Here is a 24,727-nt window from a genome sequence, read left to right as displayed (position 1 = left end):
AGGCTGGACAGGGCACCTAAACTATTTAGTTTAACGAAAAAAAATATATAAAAATATTGTTTACCTGCAGTAATTCATCTTACACGTTTTACATGTTTCTACTTGAGGTGTAAGTGTACAGCTTGTGGCTGCTTGGTCTTTTTGCGTCGTCCATTTATGGCGTGAATTGGTATCATTTGCGTGAAGACGTCGAAGCGTGAATTGCGGAAGTTTTTCAGCATAGCATTATTTGTGCTTCTCCATGGGCCGAAGCCGTTCTCGTTCGCCGCAGAGAAGAGGTAAGCAACCTAACATACCTCGTTTAAATGCCATTGAACCTTTCTAGCTCTTTTGTACTATAAAAAGCCAGCACTGTCGAATTGTGTGTTGGGGTGGAGGGTTGCGGTAGATTAACCGTGACACTTGTCAAAGCACGCAGGCATTTTCACAAGGGCCTCTTGTTATTTACATGGCTGCGGGCATCAGAGAAAACGCACTATTTACCACAGTTTTAGCACAAAACAATATTGGGGTTCACGTCCATACCAGACCTCGCCTCTGTGCTGATACTCTCTTAAGTGTTGTGACCAACCAGTTGTTAATTGAACGTCCGTGTGACGAATGTTGTCCGACTGGTTGCAGGTACCAGCTATGACCGTTTCGGCTACTGTTAAATGTGTTGAATAACGCTGATCCATTTGGGGCTTTTCTATTGCTCTGAATAGGGAAACATGTTCATTTCAATGCTTCACTGTGTGATCACATGTTTAGCTGTTAAGACAACCTGAAAATATCTATTAGAGCCAGCAAATAAAATGTGTTACCTTGCTCTAAATCCGCTAAATGAACATGCATTCACGTGTACAGAGCTAAGGTTGTGGAATTCAGGGGGTGGCTTTATGCTTTCATAAAGCATTGGTATTATGTTACGAGATTAAATCATTGTGGTTGCATTTTCAGTCTACAAACACCTCATCAGTGCTTGACATACTTTTTCACATCTGTCTCTTTCTATGATCCATTTCTCTGTTCAACAGAGCGAGATAGGGGTAGATCTCGATCCCGTGAGAGGGATGGCCTTCGGGACCCGCCGCGCGAGCGAGATCTTGATCGAGAGCGCAGGCTACCAAGAGGTATGTGTTGCATTGCCTTCACCACAAGCATTCCTTCTCATATTCTGGTACAATTTGCGTCTGGAAGTGTTGATTGATTTCTTCTTTTTGCTTGTCTTGTTTCATAGCAGGCTGTTCAAACAAGAGGGCAAACATTCTAAGACAACTATCAGAAGAGGGGCATAAATTAACACAAATACACAGAGGAGGCCAGGCAAGACAAGCACTCCTCTATGCATCTGTGTCATTTTGTGCTCTTCTAATGGCTATTTTTCACCAACTAGCTCAGTAAATACTCCTATGCTAGGACATGTGCTAATGAGTTGTTTCAGTGATTTATTTCTGTATTCTGCATGCACACAAGGAAAGGAAAGATTCTCATACTTATTCACTTTTAGGCTTTGATGAAGCCAGGTGCATAGCACATTTTTAAGTAGAAGTTGCTGTTAACTTGATTTTGGCAGCAGCTAACTGCATTCATTTAAGTGATTCTTTTTTCTGCCACATGCATGTACCCATTACAAGCTTTTACATCTGATTTTTATGTCATTATCATTTTATGGCATGTGAAATGCTGCACAATTAGTCACCTGCTGATATTTGAAGCTGTTGAATTTCTACTTGATAAATGTGATGTGTCACTCCACATTTTCTGTCTTGCTTTTCAGCTTGCTTTATCAGTTCTTATCAAGACAGATCAGTGCATGTTTAAAATCGTCAATGCTTTGCTTGATAGCTTCATGTCTGCAGTCATGTGATGGGGCCCCATAGAAATTTGGTCCCATACTATGTGTACACTATTCACAACTTCCATGTCTCAAGGTAATTCCTGTAAGTTGTACAGGGCTGTAGACACACTAGTAATACCCCTGTCACACGGCACGTGTAATGGCATTCGCAGCGAATGAGATTACGTGTTAATGCCATTTTTGTTGCTTCTACACGGGCATAGTGAATGACATTCACTGCTAATGGCATTCGCCCGTTGAATGAGTTTTCCGAACTCATTCACGCGCGACTTGTGTACTCTCGACGACAGGGGCTTGGCAAAAAATTACAAAATAGATAAGTTAAAACGAAATGTAATATATTTTCAGATAACCATCCAATGTTTACCATTGTATTGTTAACAATATAGTGAAAAGGATGTAAACAAGAAGCACGATTTGTAGGGTTTCGTTATCATAGCAGCCTGCCGATTAACATTGCCATCAATTGCGAATGCCATTTTGTTTACTCGTGTAGACCGGGAACCCAAGACTGCAATGACATTCGGTATGAATGTCATTTACTACAAATGGCATTACATGTGCCGTGTGACAGGGGTATAACATGGTACTTTCCATCTATGCTAGGTTAGCTGCATTTTTGGAGCAATGTATAGGTGTCACAACGTGGAACATAGAGCAGGAATAAGCATGCTCTGTGTTGTGTGTTTATCACTCTTTGTATTTGTGGGTATATTATATTTGTCTGCTGAGTCACTGTGCATACAGATTTTTATTGCTTGCTGGTGTGTGCAATATTTATTTATTTATTTATCTATTTAAAAGTACAGAGTGTATCACGTGGGAAGGGGGGGGCAGAAATAGTAAATAAATTACAATTAAAGCAACAAATAGTTAAAACAACACAAGCAAAGTGCAGACAGTCAGAATAAATACAAACAAATATACATAACACGTCAGTGAAGAAAATCGTAATAAAGCACATTTCCACAAAAAACAAATTCAGTAATCGCAAAAACAGCTGCAGCATTGACAAACAATTCAAATGGCAGCTCTCTTGAAAAAAATAAAAAAAAACACGTAAAAGAAGAAGAAAAATGTGTTGTGGTTTGCAGATGCTGTGCAAAAGGGTATGGAATTTATCCAGAGCAGTAGCAGTTTCAGTGACCATGTCTTATGTCAGGTTATTCCAATCTTTATGTTGTTCATGGAATGAAAGACCAGGCGAAATGGCGTGAGTGACACATGAAAAGCCTGAGTTTGCATGTGTGATTGCCTTAAGAAAAAATTACAGTGGACTCTCCTTAAGCGGAACCGTAAGCGACCAGGGGAATTCCTTTATCAGGAGTTCAGTTTACTGAGAGACACAGCTTGAGCATTACATGAATGCAAAACCAACCAACCATGACACTGGTGTTCCGTTTAAGCAGCAGTTCTGTTTAAGCGATTTCTGTTTACTGAGATTCCACTGTACTGTCAGGGTTTTAAAGAAATCGTCATGACGTGAAGAGTTATAATAAAATGTTTGAAATAGTGGTAGGCTATGTGGTGGCAAGGCGACAGGTCCTCGATTTTGGGACGTCCTTTCAGTGCTGTTGTGCTGGAGTAATCGGAAAAGATTAATCAAGCAGCATACTTCTGCGGTGCTTCAAATGTTGTTAGTTAAATGCACGTGGTCAGCGACAAATGGCAGATGCATATTTGACCATGGCCAAATTAGTGTTACGTAAGCTAGCTTGTGCAGGTGAGAGGCGACATGTTTGACATTGTGTTGGAGTAGACCGAATGAGCAGTTAGTGGAAGCTAGGGTAGGTTCATTGTGTGTTTTTCTTGCTAGATCATATTTTAAGTGAACGTGTACTTGTAAGTAGAAACCTCCCCATATTTGGCTGGCCTTGGCAACATAATTATGTGCTTGTGTCAAGTGTAAAATGTTTTTTTACTTTTTAGAACGGCATAGGAGCCGGTCCCGCTCTTTGTCTCCTAGACTCCGCAATCGTTCACCGAGGCGCCGACGAAGCCGGTAATGTGTTTTGCTTTTCACTGAAGCCAAATTCATTTGCAAAAGTACTGTAAACTTATGAGGATTCATTAAATATATCAAGACTGTTGATATAGTTAAACCTGCGTTGAGCAAACTTGCAAATTTGTCATCTGCAGTTTCACCTTGATGCAAATGCAAGAATTCTTCCAGGGCCTTTAATAGTGACAAAGGCATGAAAACAATATTTAAATGCACACACACTCTCAGGTGTCCTTGACGTGTGTTTATAAATTAAAAACAAATGAGTCTTAATGTAGATGCATTTTCCAACTATTCTAAATTAACTTTTGTAAGAAATGTCTTCCAATTGCAAGTAATAAAAAGGAGAATCATCAAGGAGAAACAAGTTGCAAGAAAATCAAATTTTTCCCTCCTCGTTGAAACCATACATGGCTTTCTTTCCCTCTATATTGCCTGTTTCCCAAGTTGCAGGGCATGTGCACAATTGCACGACTTGCATTTGATTGTTGTGAGGTCAAGCATGGCATTTGTTGTGGTGAAAGAGCACTTACCTATTGCTAAAACTGCCACTAGATGCTGTGTAAGAACAGGCATAGCACTCTATGGTGGAAAGTTAGGAGAAAACAGGCCAGGTGACAATGCTGACCAGATGCCATGTTCTGTAAAGATCACCTGCAACAATGTCTTTCTCATTCTCATGTGATGCAAAATCTACAATGGTGCCTCACTTCAGTGAAGGGTAGTTTTCGATGTCAGCTTAAAGGGCAACTCCGGCGATTTTTTGACCATGTCGAGCTAATAAAATATTTATGTTCCCGAGACCCTCCTGTGACTCACCTGATAGGAGAATTGTTCCGCAAATTCGAAAATAATTTTAAATAACCAAAAAAGCGCAAAAACGAAACCGAAACCTGAGCAAGCAGCCGAGCGAACCTCTGCGTGTGACGTCACGAATGTATCACCGGCGGGGAAGGCGCGCAGCAACGCATGCCGGTCACGCCTGCGGGGTGAACGAAACCGGCGAAGAGCAGACGCTCAGCTTATTCGAGACCGTGCCGGACCTTCGGGTGACATTGCATGTAAGCTGCACCACCTATTCGTATCTGTCAAACAGTGACAGTTATGATTCAGAAGAATTCAATAGCCACGAATCGCCGTTCTCCATCACTAGAGCCAGCACCCATGCGCAACATATCGTGCTGCGACATGAAGACCAAGGGTAGCCCTAACCACTGATATACGTGCTGCTTGGTATTTTAGGTGTTTTACCCCTCTCATGGAACCGCTTCGCATGCTCACTGTAAGATGTGGAGCACGACTTTCCGCATTTGTATCCCACAAGAACGCCGCTAACAGTCCAAAGCACCGACCGGTGCATTTGTTTACATCGGCAGGTACAGCGACCACTCGTACGTCGTTCGCTTGAGATAGCCGCTCATCGGTGACATCAGTTAATGTCAGAACATATCAAAACACGTAGATTTTGTGCATCTAGGCACCGTTACATCACTCTGGGTTGAGCTGATACGTGCGACCACACACCTTCGGAAACAGCGAGCGGGAGACCGTAGTAGGGAAGCGTTGTGCAGCCTACTTATCATTCTTCGATCGTATTCTCTTCATGCACACAATTAGTGTTCCGTAAAGTAGACATAGATTGGGACATTGCGCGTATGATCGTTTATTTAGAGAATGTATAGTTTTCTCGCGGAAACGCCGATGTTATGAAGTATGACATCGTTGACAGCTGAACGAGACGGTTGTTTACGCATGCTGTATCGAAGGGGCCTCCGCTTGCTGCCCATTTGGGATACAGGGCAAATAGTGCACTTCGTAAGCTAAATAATGAGTCAGCATAACAATAGGTAATAATACACCCATGGATTTGCGTAGTCACATTTCATTTAGGGAAGCGCCGGCGAGTGTGACTGGCCGCATTCGAGAACGGCAACGTATACGGATGTTGATTGCGCGACGTGTTGTCGCTTTAGCTTTTTGAGAGGAATGGTTTATTTCAAATCCGTATGGGTCAAAACTGAACTACAGAAGCAGCTTTCCTCATCCTAATAGCTTAATTAGCTTCATATCAGTGGGTCTGGTCCGCCAGCAGCAGACGCACGAACTCGGCTACTGTGATAGGCTTAACCTCGGCTGAACACGATCGGCATTGGCTCAAACTGTGTTTGCGGAAGGCGAGGGCTGAAGTTAGTGCAGCGAACAACGCAACACCGCTTGCCACCCCGCATCACTTGCCCGTCCACAGGGAATGCAACTTCTTGCGACAGCAACATCTCACGCCAAGCGCTCGCTCACGATCGTCGACTCCTGCACGCTCTCGTCGCTGTCGTCTGCATGATCCCGGCATGCTCTGCGTGGTCCATTCCTGACGTCATACACAATGTGGCCTATAACTGAGGAGGGGGTAAGGTAGGGTGCTCGAGGCAATAGATTAAATTCATTTGCAAAAAAACTGTGCAACTCTCAAGCCTGCTTTTTTTAGGACATGACAGAGGTATTCAGAGGAACAGACCCAGCGAATTTCATCGACATCCGTTGACATCGAAAAATCGCCGGAGTTGCCCTTTAAGAAGGGTAGTTGTCGGTGTCAGCAAGTTTCTGCTGCTGTGCTCCATCAAACTGATGGGGAGTCAATACTGGTGGAGTGTGCCTGCCCAGCACCATAATTGCTTGTGCTCCTTGAGCTATAGGCACTCTTTGAGAGCAATATATTCTCAGGGATGATAGTTCTACAGTGAGACTGCAGTCACCCCATGCCATTGTTTGTGCAGTGCTTTTCCCATCTATCGGCACATTTCATTGGCCATAGTGACAAGTTATAGTATTCAGCTTTTGGAATGGCAGTTTTAGTTTTCATACATAAAATTGCCACAGTATTTTGCCCATTTCATGTTCACATGTGCTTTGGAAACAACTGGCCCCATTTTGATAAGGAGTTTATGTAAAAATAGTATTGTTGGGATATTTCTGCATGGGGAGTTATGGCAGTGCGCTTGACTGCATTGTTGTGTGCTCTCTGCCACGGCAATAGGCAGTCTGTAATATTGTCTGTGGCAGACATTAATCGTGTCTGTTGTTACCTTTACGGTAGATCTCCCAGAAGGCGTTCTCGCTCCCCAAGGCGGAGGTCTAGGAGCAGGTGAGACATCATTGTTTTTTACCTCTTCCGGAACCAAACTGTGAGCTTCAGTAATTCGTCACTTTTCTCTAAGCCCATTCTTTGGGCTTTGATTGATCATGAGGTAATAAGTAATGTAGTTACCACAATGACTTGAGAGTATTGACTGACTGCATGACATTTTTAGACACTCAACAAGCATCGGAATAAGCACTGGTGTGCAAAAAGGCGCTGGTTGCAGATGCTGAGAAAAAAAGATTGGGATGTTGCTTTTGTGATGAAAACCATAGTTACTGCTACTTTAAATGTGCACTCTGTATTTTTTTATGTTGTTATCCAACAGTTAATTTCTTTATTTACATTCCGACATGCATTCTGAAACTCTCAACCACAATACTTGTCAAGGCTGCATTTACATGTTTGTCATGTGTGTCCCGTGCATTCAGAATTAGTTACTTTATTGTAAAATAGCAACATGGCCTGGGGGGAATACCTTGTTTGCTGTTACAAATTTTTGTTGCTTGGAATCGTGAAGTAGCTTCAAATGCCGCTATCTCCACCGACAATGTCCGCGCCAACGACGGTGGTGATAAAGTTGAGGAAGTGCCAGACAGTCATTGTTGCATAGAAAGCCACAATCATTCAGCTGTCGGCGCATGGTCGACCTGGGTATAGAGATTTGCTGCACGCATTGACCATACTTTTGTCTTGTATTTGTAGTTACAGCATGACAGTGGTGGAAGTAACTGTGAACAGGCCACATACAAACGTATGTGCAGCAGCACATTGACCAGCTTTATTCGCCACTTGTGGAACACACTTATTTTCTAGTGAATCTGTATGTGTGCTCTAGTGCATATTTAACTCCTTCCTTACTGGGCCCAAAGAAATCTATAAATTTGATTTACAGTTTTTCCAGGCGTTTTTAAGCATTGCCCTTGGAATTATTCCACGAGCAATGCCCCGCACCGTATAAGATGATGGCTGCACTTTAACTGTTAGTCAGGTTTGGCAATTTTTGGCACATTGAGGAGTCTGGAAAAATAAAAATGACGGGCGGTGTTATCAGAACTAGCCTTCAGTGCTCCTAGCACTTCCCTAATCAAGCTGTGCAAAATTTGCGCTTTGGTCAACTCGGCCACGAATTTTAAATGACGGCAGCAGTGACAACGCAACAGCCTTTATCTAGGTGTCTAATTTTCTTATCCAACAACTACGCTGTTTTAACAATGCCTCATACATTGGTACATGCTCAGGAGTGTGTGTTGTACTGACGATTGTATTCAGCTCATATCAAATGCAACTTAATTTTTTCCCGCCGTGGGTTGCTAACATCAATGTTTTAACAGTGTATGTACAATTTATTATGACCAATTCTTGTCATGTGGAGTTTTCACTCGCACAAGAGCACGCAGTTGATTTGAGACCAGCCTTCGGCAGAAGCTCGACTAGCGCTCTAATCTTACTTTTTTGAATACCGCCTGTGCAAATGCTTTATTTATTACTGTATAATATTCTGTAGTACTGTGGATTAGGGTACAGTACTGTACAAGAAAGGTGCAAACTCAGTATACTGTAGTTATGGGATACTTCATTACAAAAGTGGGGAAAAAGCAGGCCGGTGAGCAAGCAATTGGCAACTACGTCATCGGTTCTAGGAACACTAGAGGAGAGATGTTGGTAGAATTCGTGGAAAGGAATCGGCTCGGAATAATGAATGCCTTCTTCAGGAAGTGTAGCAACAGAAAGTGGACCTGGTGTGGCACTAATGGGGACCTGACTCTAATGACCTGGCTCTAATGGAGAAACAAGAAATGAAATAGGTTTCATAGTCTCTGCCGATCCCAGCATAATGCAGGATGTAGAAGATGTAGAAGTGTTAGGTAGGGTAAAGTGCAGTGACCATAGGTTAGTGAAGTCTAGGATTTGTCTCAATTTGAAGAGAGAAAGAGTAAAATTAGTCAAGAAGAAACAGGCCAACCTAGACACAGTAAGGGCAAAAACAGATCAATTCAGGCTGGTGCTTGCAAACAAAATATGCAGCTTTAGAACAGAAAGATGAAGAAAACATAGAGGTAATGAATGAAACTGTAACTAATGCTGATTTCAGAAGCAGCAATTGAAGTGGGAGGTAGGGCACCAAGGCAACCAGTAGGTAAGCTCTCCCAAGAAACAAAGGAACTAATAAAGAAACGACAAAGCATGAAAGTGTCCAACTCAAGAGATCAGATAGAATTCGCTGAACTGTCAAAACTGATCAAGAAGAAAGTGAGGAATATTCGAGATTATAATATGGGAAAGATTGAGGAAGCCGTAAGATATGGATGCATATGAAATCAGTAAGAAGAAAACTTGGTATAGGACAAGGCAAGATGTATGCACTGAAAGATAAGCAGGGTAATATCATCAATTTCGATGACATAGTAAAAGCAGCAGACGAATTCTATACTTACCTGTACAGTCCCCGGAGCTACCAAGCTACTTTCATTTGAAGTAGTGATGACCAGGATACAGAAGCTCCTTCTATAACTAGTGATGAAGTTAGAAGGTCCTTGCAAGACATGACCCAGGGTAAAGCTGCTGGAGAAGATGGAATAACAGTCAATTTAATAAAAGACGGAGGCGATATCATGCTTGAAAAGCTTGCGGCCCTTTATACGCAATGCCTCACGACTTCTACCAGAGAACTGAAAGAATGCCAGCATTATACTAACCCATAAGAAGGGAGACGTTAGAGAATGGAAAAGTGTTGGCCCATTAGCTTGCTTTCAGTATTATATAAAATATTCACCAACACAATTTCCAATAGAATGAGGGCACCACTTGAATTCAGTCAACCAAGAAAACAAGCTGGCTTCAGGAAGGGATATTCCACGATGGATCATATCCATGTCATCAATCAGGTAATCAAGAAATCTGCGGAGTACAATCAACCTCTCTATATCGCTTTTATAGATTATGAAAAGGCATTTGATTCAGTAGGGATACTAGCAGTCATAGAGGCATTGCGTAATTAAGGAGTACAGGAGGCACATGTGAATATCTTGGCAAATATCTACAAAGATCGACAGCTACCTTGGTTCTCCACAAGAAAAGTGGAAAGTTACCAATGAAGAACGGGGTCAGGCAAGGAGACAATCTCTCCAATGCTATTCACTGCATGCTTAGAAGTATTCAAGCTCTTAGACTGGGAAGGCATAGGAGTGAGGATCAACAACGAATGTCTCGGCAACCTTCGGTTTGCAGATGACATTGTCCTATTCAGCAACAATGGGGATGAATTGCAACAAATGATTGAGGACCTTAACCGAGGAAGTGCAAGAGTGGGGTTGAAGGACTAATATGCAGAAGACAAAGGTAATGTTCAATAGCCTGGCAAGGGAACAAGAATTCAGGATCGTCAGTCAGCCTCTAGAGTCTGTAAAGGAGTACGTTTATTTTGTTCAATTACTCACAGGGCGCTCTGATCATGAGAAGGGAATTTACAGAAGAATAAAATTGGGTTGGAGTGCATACGGCAGGCATCGCCAAATCCAGACTGGGAGCTTACCACTGTCGTTGAAAAGAAAAGTCTACAATCATCACATTCTACCGGTGCTAACATATGGGGCAGAAACTTGGAGGTTAACAAAGAAGCTAGAGAACAAGTTAAGGACTGTACAAAGAGCTATGGAACGAAACATCTTAGGCCTAACGTTAAGAGACGGGAAGAGAGCAGTGTGGATGAGAGAGCAAATGGAGATAGCTGATATTCTAGTTGACATTAAGAGAAACAAAATGGAGCTGGGCAGGCCATGTAATGCGTAGGGTGGATAACCCGTGGACCATTAGAGTTACAGAATGGATACCAAGAGAAGGGAAGTGCAGTAGAGGATGGCAGAAAACTAGGTGGGGTGATGAAGTTAGGAAATTTGCAGGTGCAAGTTGGAATCGGCTAGCACAAGACAGGGGTAATTGGAGTTCGCAGGGTAGACCTTCGTCCTGCAGTGGACAGAAATATAGGCTGATGATGATGATGACTGTACAAGTGCTGTACAAAGCACATGAAAGCTCCAGCGCAAGTTCAAGGCACACGAGTAGACCAGCTTGCTTACACAGAATAGCTCATCGAGCACACTAATCAAGTATGTATGAGGAGGCTTGTGCATGCTCCCCAATCTGACAACCATTGCTCCAAGAGCCTAAAAGATGCAGTAAAAAAGGAAGCAGGTCCTTGCTGCAATCAGTAAAATCAAATGTTCCCTGCACCATAGGCGCTTACCTGTTCTCACATTAGTGAAGCCATGGCTTTGTTGCATAGCATATTTGATGGCTCATATTCAAGCCACCAAATGTGTATATTTCTTTTTCTGTGGTACAACTTTCAGATGTTGGGAACTAAGCAAGGTGCATATTCCGTATATTTCCTCACATAATAATTCTTAATAGCTCTCTTAGCAATTATTTTTGCTTCCATTTGAAACACCAATGATCAGGATACAATTTAATGTATCGCAGTATATGTTGCAACTAATATGTCTTGAAATAAAACGTTTGAACATAAAGGCACCGAAAATGAGCACATTTCTAGCGGCAAGGAAAGAGTTTACAATCCAGGAAGAACTGGTGAACTGTGGACAATGTGCAGAAGGTGTGCTTATGGTTTACTGTTGTGTCATTTGTTGCCCCGAATGGATAGTGAATAATTGTAGGTTCTTGTCTTTTATCCATTTAGGGAGCGCAAAGAAAAGGAAACTCCTGGAGCAATTCCGAAATTCCTGTTGGAACGGCCACCCATCACAGGTAACACAGCTTTATTTCAGGCTGTTAACTGCTTTCAGCATGGAGGCACATTCTTGAATCCATTTTATTTTCATTGTTTTGCAGCGAAAGACCTGGAAGGAAAAACTGAAGAGGAGAAAGAGATGATTAAATTGATGGGATTTGCAAACTTTGACTCTTCCAAGGTGCGTCTTAGTGCTTTTACGTATATGTCACTTCACTGGGGCTGCAGAGCTCTTCCTAGGGATGGGCATTCCTTATCATATGGGAGCATCTGTCTTTTTAAGCATGAAATGCTTTTAGCTCCCGTTGTCGGTGACCTTCAAGTGGCCTTGAGCCCAAAGCCAGAGCCATTATCCGAGCTCTGAAATGAGAAAATCCGCGTATTGTTGTGAGAACAAAACGAGATCATCTGGGCAACCAGTAAAAAGTAAAAAAAATACGGTCTCTGGCCCCCACCCATTTGTACAGGACTGCATTAAATACACTAGTTACTGCCCAGACAGGTAACAAAAAATATTGCTTCCGAGTTCCTCCTAATGTTTGTTCACAATGTCACTCAAGCTGTAACTTCTAGTACGCTGACGTTTTATTTGTCATTTCCAATAGCGACGTTCAAAAGGCAGATACAGGGAACCATACACTTGATTGTCATCTCTTGGCGGCGAGACAGGGTTGCCTCTGCTCTCTTGAACGCCAATGGTCCGCGAGTTCCGCTGCGCTGGTTTTGCGTCGCCTCAAGTGATGGCGTCTCCTTCAGGTGCTTTTCTTCTTCTAGCTGGGCAGTGTGCTCTGTCTCCCTGGCATCTTTCGCTGCCTGTCGTACTGCCTTCAGCTGATTTTCTTCTAGCTGGGCCATGTCCATATGGACCTGTGCACAGTATGGCATGGTTTGGTGGGGTGTGCTGTTGCAAACGTGCACTACACCCATTTTAAGATTGTGGTTAGTATCATCTCCAATCAATCTGCTTTGCTGGTAGCCATTTCATGCTTACATCTACTCTCTATTATGGGAGAGCCAGCAATTTTTTTTTCTCCTATGTTGACACGTGTACATGTTTATCTTTCACCGGTGACCGCTTTTCACGGACTAGCAAATGTTAAACGTTATCGCTGCTTCTATCCGTTGTCTGTTGTCACCGACGCGTACGTAATCTGATTGTATGACCAACGCGAATAGTCTAGAACTTTCTTGAAGACGCGGGCACCAGGGAATAATCTGGAACATTCGATGACTCATGTATAAAAGCCGACGCGTTTCGCCGCTGATCAGATTTTCGACGATCACCGACTGTGTTCGCCGCTATCGTTCTGCTTCGAGTGTAGCTTGCTTTTGTGGGCACAGGTTCGCCCAATAAAGAATCAGTTTCGTCATACACAGTTTTACAACTGTTTACTTCAGCCTCACTACTACGTGACAGTATCTATAAATTGCAGAGCCACATTGTATTGGCACTGGCTTATATTCCATCTCTATTTACTTTGTTATCATTATAACGATCATAGCAAACAATGTATTTCAAGTGTGTAATTTATTGCCAGGGGCAAAACTCTTGATGTCTCTGTTTATTCATAGAAAAAGCAATTAATTTTTATATAAAGTATTACTTTTTAATGCGGGATCAGTACATTCTGACAGTCAGCATGTGGTTGTTCCCACTGTTTAGTACTATAGTGCTTTATTTTTTTTTTTAGTTCAAGCTTCTTAAAAACGTGAGTATATAGTGCCATTCGTCATGCTTAGGCAGATTACTTGAATAGGCAGGCATTAATTACATGACAAATTTAATTAAAATTAATTCTAATTAATTCTAACAATCTAATTAAAAAGGTTACAGATTTCACTTACTTTTTATTCACTTTAGGACACATATTGGAATTGCAAAATTGAAGCCGAGCAGTAGTGAAGTTATGTTTGCTTAGCAGAAATTCTAAGGCTAGTGTTGGCAAAATCTGCTAGAAGATGCATTGTTGTTCCAGTTAAGTTTGTCTTAAACTGTTAGTGGGATAGAATAAAGTGTAAACTGGATCCAGACAAAAGAATGACACACAGTACTCTCACAAAATGTGCTTTGTGTGAATGATTTTTCTGTTCAGTTCCAGGTAAAGAAATAAGTTCTGGGGTTTTACATTCCAAATCATGATGTGAGGCTCACCGTTGTGGGAGACGGATAATTTTGACCACCTGGGTTCTCTAACTCTCGCAACACACAAGCTTTTTTGCATTCCACCCCCATTCATGTCCAGTTCACCCCTCTTTATTCTTCCTTGCGGAGTACCAACATGCCCAAACTGCTACCCTTGTGGAAGGAAGGGAGACTTTTGCAAACCGTTAACTAGAAGACCAGTGTATTTCGTGTCCTAGTACATTCTAAGGGCATCTTTTTTGGAAGTGGTGCTAGTCTTTGACGGGGTTCGTACACCTATTATTTGAAATCTTTGAAAGCTCTTGTATTTGGAAAAATATTTAGGGCCCTTAAAGCTCCTTGAAAATAAATGCATTCCTTCATTTCCTTAAAAACTGTGGTTGTGGGGTGGCTTCTGAGCATTCAAAGTAACAAATTCCGCATCGGGCTATGCAGTGGACAGTAGCGGAAAGCGGTCTCTTTTGAGAGTTTCGCCAAGCGATTGCAGTCTGGCATGTCCACAGCCACTGACGACATGATTAAATCTCCATTGCATCATGCTGCTAGACGAAGCCAGATCAAGCAAAAACGTGTACTACCATTTTTGTCGTTTTGCTAGTTGGTTTATATTCGCAGCCATCATGGCTAGGCCTGGGCTCTAGAATGCCTGGAGGAAAGTGAGTTTCCGCCATTTTGCTTTTTACTTGACGCGTATTACTTTGGGTGAAGCCGGACACTACAAACTCTCGTCGAGTGAAGTGTGTGATGTGTCACAAGGCGATGCAAGGTGTGCAATTCAGTAGCTGCTTAGCTGTAAAGAATTGCAGTTAAGATCAAGGAGATTTGAATATTTTTTTTAGTTAATGTGTATGACAAGTTTGCTTCAACCTCCTTTGAATTTTGGCATTCAGCAACCTGGAAATCCTTTATTTGTCCTTGAATTTGGCAGTGTACTTTCTACACGAACCCTACTTTGAATTTTTGATAGGCAGATATCTGCCCTAAGTGAATAATTATGTTCATAGTGAATCTTTTACTTGCTGTCTAGATATATGAATTTGTCATGCGAGTATTGCCTTCCTACACCAAAAGAGGTAGAATTACACTAATGGCTCCATGTGATTTCTAAATATACTATCAGTTTGAACTAAAAAAAAAAAAAACGGGGTATATAAGTAGTGTAGTGAGGTTTAATTTTATTTAGCAAGTGTTAGAACCTTTGATTGTTATCACAACCTTTGATTGTTATCTTTAGTGACACTTGGACACTTTTTTTTTTTTTCACGAAACTAACTTGGAACTTGAAAAATGTGGTCCCTGAAAAAAGGATAAACAAGTGCATGTCTCAGTATGAACTTATGTTGCGTCACCCTGCGATTTTGGGGAAGTTGCCAAGAAAAGGATGCAGCATCATCGCGAGACTGTGGAGTCTGATGAAAAATGGTAACGTTGATAGCCACAAGGCCAGTGTAACCTTACTTCAGCTTTTTGGTTTTTTCCTTTTTCAGCATGTTTTTCAACACAAGTGAATGTATATTTCCGAGGGGTCAGCTCTTCTTGGAGTAGTTTCTGTAATGAAATAATGCCATAGAATCAATCAACCAGGGCTTCTGTCAGTAGTGCTTACATTTCACAAGAAAAATAAGTGAGGAGCACTTCCTTCTTTCTTTCTTCTTTTTTTTTTCTTTCTTTCCTTGCGGCTTTGTTGCTTGTTATAATAACGCCCATTTAGCAGTCATCCCTATTTGTCTCATATTTTTTCTCACCTTCACTTCTTAACTCCGGTTCCCCTCTATCTGCATGACAACACATACACACACATCATACATGGTGCCTTTTTTTTATTTTTCAAATTTTTACCCAGTCGCATCCGGGAGTTACCTTCAGATCTGTCATCCCACTGCCCAGCCTTTTTCGTTCCCAATTCTCTTCTCTTTTGAAAGGAAAAATCTTTGCCTACAGTGTTCCCATTATATGTTTTATTCTGGCTCTTGTCCTACCCTGGTGCTTTTTTTATTCTTTGCCTCCATTTGCCTGCTTCTACTTTATTTTCTTGTTTTGCTGGCTGCTGCTTTTTCTCCCTTCACCTTTGCAGATAAGCAAACTCAAACTCACATTTCCTGACCCACCTTCACCATAGTGGCTGGCCTCTAGGTAAAAAACATTATAGGCATCTCACTTTCTCAACTACTGCAGTGCTTCATGACGAGACCCTGAAATACTTTTTTGTGAGACCTGAGGCATGTTGGAATAAATGTGTGCATCCTAAGAAATATATTCCGTGCAAAAATTTTTGAAGGGAACCTAATATGAAAGTAGGTACTATCAGGAGCTTAATATTTACTTAATATTCCCCATCAACTCGTCCATGACCTCTCTACACAGGTAGTGCTAGTAGCAGAGCCTCCTCTATAGCACCTTTAACACCCACCTTCAATGTCTTTTTCTTTCTGTGGTGCATTTATTGTGCCTCTGGTGCCCTAGGTTCTTATTCTTGTCAAAATATAGCCCTGGCTTCTGAAAATAACCGTTTTTTTTTTTTTTTTTTTTTCACCTTTAGACAGGATGCCTGGTTTTGTGATACTGTGATGTTTTCGGTTGCAGCTTTGCCAACTTTTTGTGTATTGACTAAAGTGTACTTGGTCAAGTTATACTGCTGAGAAGTTCAACAATGGAAAGAATTCTAAACTGTAGTTACTATTTCTGACATTGCAAAAGTCAGAGGTTACATCTTTTTTTTTATCTTTTCAGTAAACATTCATTGGCACTGTACAGCCTTGGAAGAAGATATATATATGTATATAATTTTTCCATGCATTTTCCAGGGTAAGCACATACCTGGTAACAATGTTGGCGCCGTGCACGTCATTCACAAGCGAAAGTACCGGTGAGTATGACATTTTTGCTTGTTATAATTTTGTTGTATTCCTAACATTTTCTTTCTTTTGTGTGAAGGGGCGTGCTAAAGTTGTACAGAAGGAAAAAAAGATGAGAGGAGTAGAAAGGTACCAAGGCAGAATTGATAACTTTTTCCATCGTAGCTGGATGACACCACTGGCATCATTGTTGGCACAAGCGAAAAAAAAACTGAAGGAAAAGACAAGACGCACTGAAACATCAGCCTCTAGTTGGGAACAGTAATTTCTTGTCCATCAGGTGCACAGACTGTAACTGATGCTGAAATGTGCTTGTGCACTCCCTCCTTCCAGTTTTTCACTCATGCCAACCGTGATGCCACTGGTGTCATCTAGCTACAATAGAAAAAGTTATCGCATCTGTCTTGATACCTTTCTAGCCCCTCCCATTTTGTCATTTGGTTTTGTTAAAAGGAAAACGTTCTTGGCGAGCTCAGTAAATCATCACGAGCTCAGTAAATGCTTATTCAATAAACCTCAGTTGCAAGTGAGCGTTCTTCCTGTTCATGTTCTCTTCTTTCCTTACATATAACTTTAGTGCTCCGCTTCGTACAAATGTCGCATTAACTAGCCCAGCAATTTACTATTCTGAAGTATATTTCTTTCTTCTTTTGCCTGTCATCCTTCCAGCCAGTACATGAATCGGAAGGGAGGATTCAATCGCCCGCTTGACTTTGTTGTATAACATCCTCATCAGATCGGCTTGTCCGGTCTATCCCAACATGCTCTGTATAGCAGCTTCAATAAACTTGATCGTCTGTGTCTTCAGTGGTGTCAGTTGCAATTCTTCATACACACTGTGCATGAAATAGGTCATTTGGAGCATAGTTTCATACAATAATTACTAGAGGGAACTCTGGAGCTAGTATCTACGGCAGCTGCAAGCGGTGGTTCTGCCAGCATGGGAACAATGGGTAGTACATGGATTTTCCTAAACTTCGTCCTTCTGGTTTTGAACAGCTTCACAACTTTGTTAACTTGCCATTTTTAACAAAGACAAGGGTAATTGGAGATCGCAGGGAGAGGAGGAGGAAAAACATTTATTAAGAGAGAAAAAAAAAAAAAAAAGCAGGCGTCTTCCTGCTTGTGTTGGGAGGTACCCTCAGTCCAGGGCTCCTGCGGCTCTTGCTGTTTCCCGGGCCCGCCGCACCAGTTGTTGCTGGTCACGAGGGTCCGAGCTAGTCAGCATGGCCTCCCACTGCTCGGGTGTGGGGTTGAGTATATGCGGGGCTACCTGTATTTTGGGGCATGCCCATGTGGTGTGATATAGGGAAGCGTAGTCGTTGCAAAGTGGGCATTTGTACGAGTACAGTGCAGGGTGTATTGCGTGTAATATGCTGAAATGGGGGTTTGTGTTTATTTGTAATTGTCGCCATGCTACTGTGTCTTCGCGTGAGAGGGTCTTGTTGTGGGGGTGGGTATTGTCGTCTGTGGAGGCCTTCGTCCTTCAGTGAACATAAGTATAGGCTGGTGATGATGAGGATTAAAATTGTCCGACGGCAGGATTCGAACACAGGACCTGTAGCACAGAAGCACGATGGCGAAACTATTATGCCACGGATGCATGCATTGACAAGCGGCAAAGAACGCCAATTATGCATTTCTCGTAGGCAAGCCAGCGCATTGGAATAAATAAAATAAACATACCTGAAGCAAGATATGTGGAAAAGAGACTACCCAGACAACACGTAGACATCCTAAGGATGTTTGATGGATATCTTTTCAGTCTTGTTCGTCCCGTACTCTACGACACACTTACCGATTTTGTGGAAATTATATCTTCGCAAGTAGCCATCGGATTCTTTTTTTTTTTTTTATGGGATCCCTTTTGGATATTGCTGCTCCACAGGGCAAAAAGACAATGCCGAAGCACAAAACTTCTATGTATCATGCTGGTTTACCAAGGCAGTGATTGCTGTGCTAAGCAACACCATCAGCCTTGTACAGGATGCTAACGTAGACATAGCCATGTGATTTTAAGTCGATCTGAAATGTGTGAAAATGATGCCGATGGCTGACACAAATGTTTATAACGATTGCATTGGGTTGGCTGTACACGAGCACAGTATTAGCTCCCATGCCAAGCGATCGGATGGTGAGAATATTTTCCAATACACGCTGTCAATTCACAGACACCGGCTCTCTTCGGAGCGAAAACTGATACAGCCATAATACCGTATTTACTCGATTGTGGCGCGCATTTCTTTCCTGATTTTTGCTACCTGAAGTTGATCCTCGCGTTGCAGTCGAATACCGAAATTCCAGTAGTGTAAAAAGTGCAATGATGCACCCAATTCTAATCAACGAGTGCGGAATCTGCTCCCACCACAGATGGCTTTCAAGATACAGCCGCGCGGGCCCCCCCGCCTCCCGCCGAAGCCTTCCGGCCCCATGGGAGCGCGTGCTGTCACGGGCCCGGTGGGAAGGCCCGTGAAAGCGCGCGAGGGACGTGTGCTTTCACGGAGAGTGAACACACGGCGGAGAGCAATCGCGGCATCTCCATTGCGCAAAAGGCCGTGGGGGCAGTAGCGCACCCAGGATCTGTGCCAGGGGGGGGTGAAGCAAGCACTTCGCATAATATGCAATTTCCTTGCTTTAGCCAGAGGAATCCAACAGCAAATAAAATGCCTAATAATTATAATAATGACACCAAGGATGATGACAATGTTTATTTCTTCAGCGTTTTACTCAGTAATTTAAGAATGAATGAATAAATGCAAGACAGTGATAAAGGTTTTTGTTAATCAGGAAAATTCAACCTTAAGCCACCTCCTGAATTGTAATGACAATGTGAACAGAGCGCTGAAGGTACACGTTGGACTGGTGGGGCTGGAGGCGTAGGGGGGGGGGGGGGTGAGAAACTGGCGTGAGAGACCGCGCTTTCTCACGCCAGCATTTTGACAGTGGTTGTCTGCGGTCACAGAGTGTGATCTATTCATGTATGCTTGTGCGCGCTAACACCATGTTTGTTAATTCACTTAGTAAGCGAATGTGTCCTATGCAGCCGATAAAACTACTATCCTTACTCGGTATAGCTCTCTACTAATTTGCTATTGCAATTGATGCTTCGCCTTTCTGGCAAAACTGCGACTTTTTCGTACATCCGGTGGTCTCGCGTTACTCTAGCGGTTTTCTTCTTTTTTTTGCTGGATGCAACGAAAAGTCACCCCTCGCGTTACTTTCACAGGTTTTATTTTTTCTTGCTGGACGGAATGAAAAGTCACCCCTCACGTTACAATCGCGGTCGCGTTACAATCGAGTAAATACGGTATAGTTCACCACAGATACACACCGCAGCTGATGACGCACACCGCATGTTTGCGCAGCCAAGAAAAATTTTACATACTGTAGTTACTGCTGTGCCGAAAGACTAGAGAGTGGTTCTTTGACGACCTTGTATGAACTGACATCATGTAAATTTTGCGGAGAACGAGCTAAAACATCTCCAAATCGTTACCTTCGGAGGACTTCTCCAAAAACCACAAGTGCTCCAAATAAAGAGGCGGAAGGAGAGCCCTGTATGGACGTCCACGCACCAGTACACAGCCTTGGTCTTTCCAAAAGACAAAATTACGATGCGGTTACGGTGGCAAGTTGTTTTTTTGCCCACTTTCATTTACTTTTGCCTTATTTCTACACTTGGAACAACAAATAATTTCTCCGATGCTTTCCTTGGCTTCATTAAGTGTTTGCTTTACATGGTTATATGTCACGTGGTGTACTTTAAAAAGATGACAGTATTTGTACTCCGACGACAAAACGTTACAACCTGTTCGACTTTGGTCGACCATTCCTGTATAATCACAGAACACCCATACGGTATAATGTCGCACAGCTTCTACGTGCCGTTAGGTGTTTTGGAAAGGACTGGGGAATGTGGGCCCATCCCAGAGGTGGTGGTGTCTAGCACAACGTCTGAAACCGCTAGCTGTCACGAGCGAGGAATGCGAGAAACTGGCCCATGGCACACGCGCCAAATGTCTCTTAGAGCTAGATGGCTTTGGCGCAAGAGAAGTGTGCGTGCTATCGTGACCTAATGCGGGTTGCTGTGGTGGAATTGTGAGAGGTTCACTCCCACTGTCTGTCGCGCATCGGTGGGGTGCGTGACATCTTCGCGAAATTTTTCTTGGAGGTCCTAAACGAGGCGCGACAGGAACCTACCGCAAAGTGCCCGGAATGAGGCAATAACTGCTTCGCATTGAAAGAGAAACGAAAAGGCGTCTGTAGGTGAAGAACGCGTGGCGCGCGGCCGAAGCAAAAACAAAAATGTCACAGTTTCGCCCTAAGGGCGAAGCAATGAATGCGATAGCAACACAGCAATGTCATACGAAGTAAGGTGAGCGGCTTTGGTAGCAATATGCATTGTAGTAAACGTGAGCTGATTAAGTAAGCAGGTGTGCTGCGGCGTAAGTAGACCGACATGAAGAGAGACTCGATGACCACGAGAAGGCGCGTGTGAAACGGTGGCGTTGATGAGAATGCGCTTCCCGTGGGCAGCGCGTGCGAAGGGCCACACCACTGCCGATCCGGGCAGCATTGCATGTGTAGCGTGCGTTGGAAAATGTGGCCCGACTATTACTAACTGAATGAACAAGCGTGGTGTGAGCGCGCACAAACCAACATGAATAGATCACACGGAATGACTGCAGACAACGACTGTCAAAACGCTGGCAGCAAGCGCATACGCCGCACCAACGGGCGAAGGTACGTGCGGTCTATCGCTTCAACGGAAACTGAGCGCGAGCGCATAAAGGTCAGAGCCGTGTGGAGATAAGCGACGGTGCGAGCGAGCGACGAGCGCGGTTGTTAGCAGAGAGGAAGTGCGCCTACCCTCCGCTCCCTCCGGCGCTGGCTTCCCGCTTCCTTGCTTGCGCGTGGGAGATTGAGTGCGTTCGCTCTCCGTGATAGCGCGCGTCCCCGCACGCTTCCGCTCGGGCATACGGCGCGCGGCGAAGATCTTATCTATAGGGAACCTCACGGCGACGACGACGGCGACGGCAGAAATCCGGTTGAAGTGTCCATATCGCAATAAAAGGAAAGCGCTTTAGGAGAGGAGGCGGCGGAGGAAAGAGTAGATGGCGGTACTTTTCTTATATAGGGACTTTAGGGTAGGGAGGTGGAGGGACCTCGCTTTACTGCGGCCGCGCGCTCCCGCCGGGCCGGAAGTACACTACAGGAAGGCTCCAGGTAGAGGGTGGACAGGTGGAGGGGCCGCGCTTTACTGCGGCCGCGCGGTCCCGCCGGGCTGGAGGGTCCGGGGTGAGGGTAGGTAAGGGGAAGGCCGCGTACTACGCCGCGCGCTTCCACCGGGCGGCTGTATCTTGAAAGTACTTGAAAGGCATCTGCGGCGGGGGTAGCGTCCGCCTCCCTGTGTTTTCGCGGCTCACGTTGATGCGAGCGCCGGCATGAATCTCAATTCGCTTGCTGCTGCTGCTGCACTGATTCACTTCAGCGTTTTGACAGAGTTTGCCGCGGTCCTCTAGTGAGATTCGTTCATGTTTGCTTGTGCGCGCGTGACACCATGCTTGTTAATTTAGTTAGTTTGCCTATGTTTACAAGTTTATACGGCCGTTTTCATATTTGTGATGCTAATTAGCGATGTGCATACCGTCTGGGTGTCTCCAATATCTACCCACTTTAGTGCCTCTCGTATGGAAGTTATAAATTTAATCGCGCATAGGATAGCGAATAGTTCAGTCATTGTTGAATACGAGGTCTGTTAGAAAAGTATCCGACCTTATTTTTTTTACGATTACCTGAGGGATATGAAACAAGCGCGCTTGCATCAGCCGACCTTGAACCTTCGTGCGCATGCGCGAATGTTTTCCCGCCTGCCGATAGCGTCAGTCGCTAGGACGCAGCGTTTGAGTGAGGTTGTGCGCAGTGCTCTCGTCGGTTTTTTTATTGTAAGGAAAATGACGGAACACTGCGAAAAGATGTGAACTGTATCCTCTCGGCCACCACAAAAAGGGTACACTCCACGAGCCGGGATGGCTGTGAAGGATCTGTAGCTAATCGGCAAACAGCCCCGCGCCAGGCGGTACATGAACGTAGCTCGCCTGGCGTCAAGGAAGCTTGCCGTAATGAGCTTACAGCTTGGCCTGTGGAAAGACAGGTCGTACCTTTGGCAATGCGGGGGGAGACCGGGGGTAAGAATATCGACTAGTTCTTGGAGCGGAGTTGAAACTACATGGATGCCGGAATGGACCTTGCGAAGGCGTGCCAATGAATTGGCAGCCACCGCATAGAATGGGGACGGGGATCCTGAGCGAGGCACACAGTAAGAGAATGTGCTCTGGAAAAACAAACGGAGTCTAGTGCTAAGAAAGAAGGAAGTAAAGCTTCGAGTCAGGAGCATATCTGAGCTAAGGGCAACCTGGGTCCACCTGACGTGTAGTGCAGTAGCTACGATGTCCAAGTCGGGAATTCCAAGTCCTCCCTTATCCTTGGGCAGCTTAAACACCTGCCTAGCTACACAACCAGTTGTCCCTTTCCAAAGAAAGCGAAAGAGAACCCTCTTCAACATGAGCTTGGTTCGGGTTGGAACAGGGGACACTCATGCTACGTACGTGAGAAAAGAAAAAAAAAAAGAAGAGACCTAAGAATGTTCGCTCTAGCTGTCAATGGACACGACAACACGCTGAACTCCTGAATTCTGGTTTCAAAGCTTTCAGAAGACAGACCGTCTGGATCGAATTGGAAACCCAGAATTCGCAACCGCGTTTTCACGGGTAGACCATGAACGGGCTGCGGGCTGGACGGAGTGAAATTTAAGTACATATGGCTGCACTTTTCGACCTATTCAACCTCGCACCGCTCGCCCTGCAGTAACTGTCCATGACGTCCAGCACGGTGCACGCTGATGCCTCGTCCGGAACGACAATAGACAAGTCGTCTGCATAGGCGAAGAGTGCAACTGGAGGGGAACCTGGTGGAAGTAGGAACTTGCCAATTCTACTGTCACAGGATAGCCTCTGAAGAAGGGGTTCAATTGCGAGTACGTAGAGAGCAGGTAAGAGGGGATCTCCCTGCCGTACACCACGACCCACAACAAAAGCCTCCGAGACGCGATCCTGTATGAGAACAGCAGAAGTCGGTCGAGAGTACAAAGCTTGGACCATACGCTGAAAACCCACGCTAAAGCCGGCCTCCTTCAAAACCTGAAAAATGTACCTATGGCTAATGATATCGAAAGTCTTCTCCTGATCAAAGGAGCAGAAAATACCGGGAATTTTCCTGGTATTTGCCCACAGGAGAAGGTCTCTAACCGCTAAACCGTGAAGCTGAGTAGAACGCCCCTGAACGCAGCATGCCTGGTATGGACCCAAAAAAGTGTTGAGAACTGGAGTGAGTCGCACACACAGACACTTTGCTATGAGCTTGTAATCGCAGTTAAGAAGTGTGATGGGCCGCCAGGCTCTTAGATCGCTGCTTCTCGACTCATCCTTGCACAGGAGAGTAATTAGCCCTTCTCTTTGAGACGCTGACAAAGTCCCTTCACTGAGCAGCCTGTTCACTAGTGAAGTGAAAGGCTCCCCTAACAGTCTCCAAAACTTAACATAAAATTCAACTGTCAAACCATCGGATCCTGGACTGTGATTATGCTTCATAGACTTCAATGCTGAAAGGAGCTCTTCTTCAACTATGGCTGTGTCACTAACTTCCGGCGGTTCAGTTGGTGGAACGAATGGAAACACAGCTGGAGTGGCAGCTGGCTCAACATAAAGATTCATGTAGAACTGCCTCGCCAGAGCAAGCACTCCATCTGGTGAGGCGACTATGCTACCATCACGTGGATCTACTACGGAAGAGAGAGTTGTGCTCTTCCTTGAAAGATGTCTGCGGAGAATATTTCTGCTGCACCACGCTTCCATTTCCCACCGCTCCGCTCGGGTTATAGCTCTCAAGCTATCCCAGCGTCGCTGTAGGAGAATCCGAAGTTCCTTTCGGAATGAGGCAAGTGCC

At 44.1% G+C, this 24,727-nt stretch overlaps 1 protein-coding gene across 2 annotated transcripts; it reads left to right on the top strand.

Moving 5' to 3' along the window:
- On the top strand, window positions 1–17,530 carry LOC119460059 (U4/U6.U5 small nuclear ribonucleoprotein 27 kDa protein-like). Of its 2 annotated transcripts, XR_007466655.1 has the most exons (9): window positions 1–278; window positions 1,017–1,112; window positions 3,770–3,842; window positions 6,934–6,981; window positions 11,675–11,742; window positions 11,827–11,906; window positions 15,943–16,001; window positions 16,673–16,734; window positions 17,393–17,530. XR_007466655.1 is itself a non-coding variant. In XM_037721394.2 (8 exons), the coding sequence occupies exons 1-8, from the start codon at window positions 242–244 to the stop codon at window positions 17,445–17,447; spliced, it is 519 nt and encodes a 172-aa protein (XP_037577322.1). In that variant the 5' UTR covers window positions 1–241; the 3' UTR covers window positions 17,448–17,530. The 2 variants fall into 2 exon arrangements, 1 of the variants encoding a protein (XP_037577322.1); XM_037721394.2 differs by lacking the exon at window positions 15,943–16,001.
- Window positions 17,531–24,727: the final 7,197 nt, after the last annotated feature.

The sequence above is a fragment of the Dermacentor silvarum genome, chromosome 1 (genome assembly GCF_013339745.2).
Source record: "Dermacentor silvarum isolate Dsil-2018 chromosome 1, BIME_Dsil_1.4, whole genome shotgun sequence".
Classification (NCBI taxonomy): Eukaryota; Metazoa; Arthropoda; class Arachnida; order Ixodida; family Ixodidae; genus Dermacentor; species Dermacentor silvarum.
Note: the sequence above shows the minus strand (reverse complement) of the source record. Positions and strands in the feature narration are given on the sequence as shown.

What these genes read in the sequence shown, in the direction of transcription:
- LOC119460059 (XM_037721394.2), top strand. Translation starts at nt 242, where the DNA reads ATGGGCCGAAGCCGTTCTCGTTCGCCGCAGAGAAGAG. An exon ending in AGGCGGAGGTCTAGGAGCAG is followed by an intron (nt 6,982 to 11,674) that starts GTGAGACATCAT and finishes TTATCCATTTAG; the next exon opens with GGAGCGCAAAGAAAAGGAAA. An exon ending in GGAACGGCCACCCATCACAG is followed by an intron (nt 11,743 to 11,826) that starts GTAACACAGCTT and finishes ATTGTTTTGCAG; the next exon opens with CGAAAGACCTGGAAGGAAAA.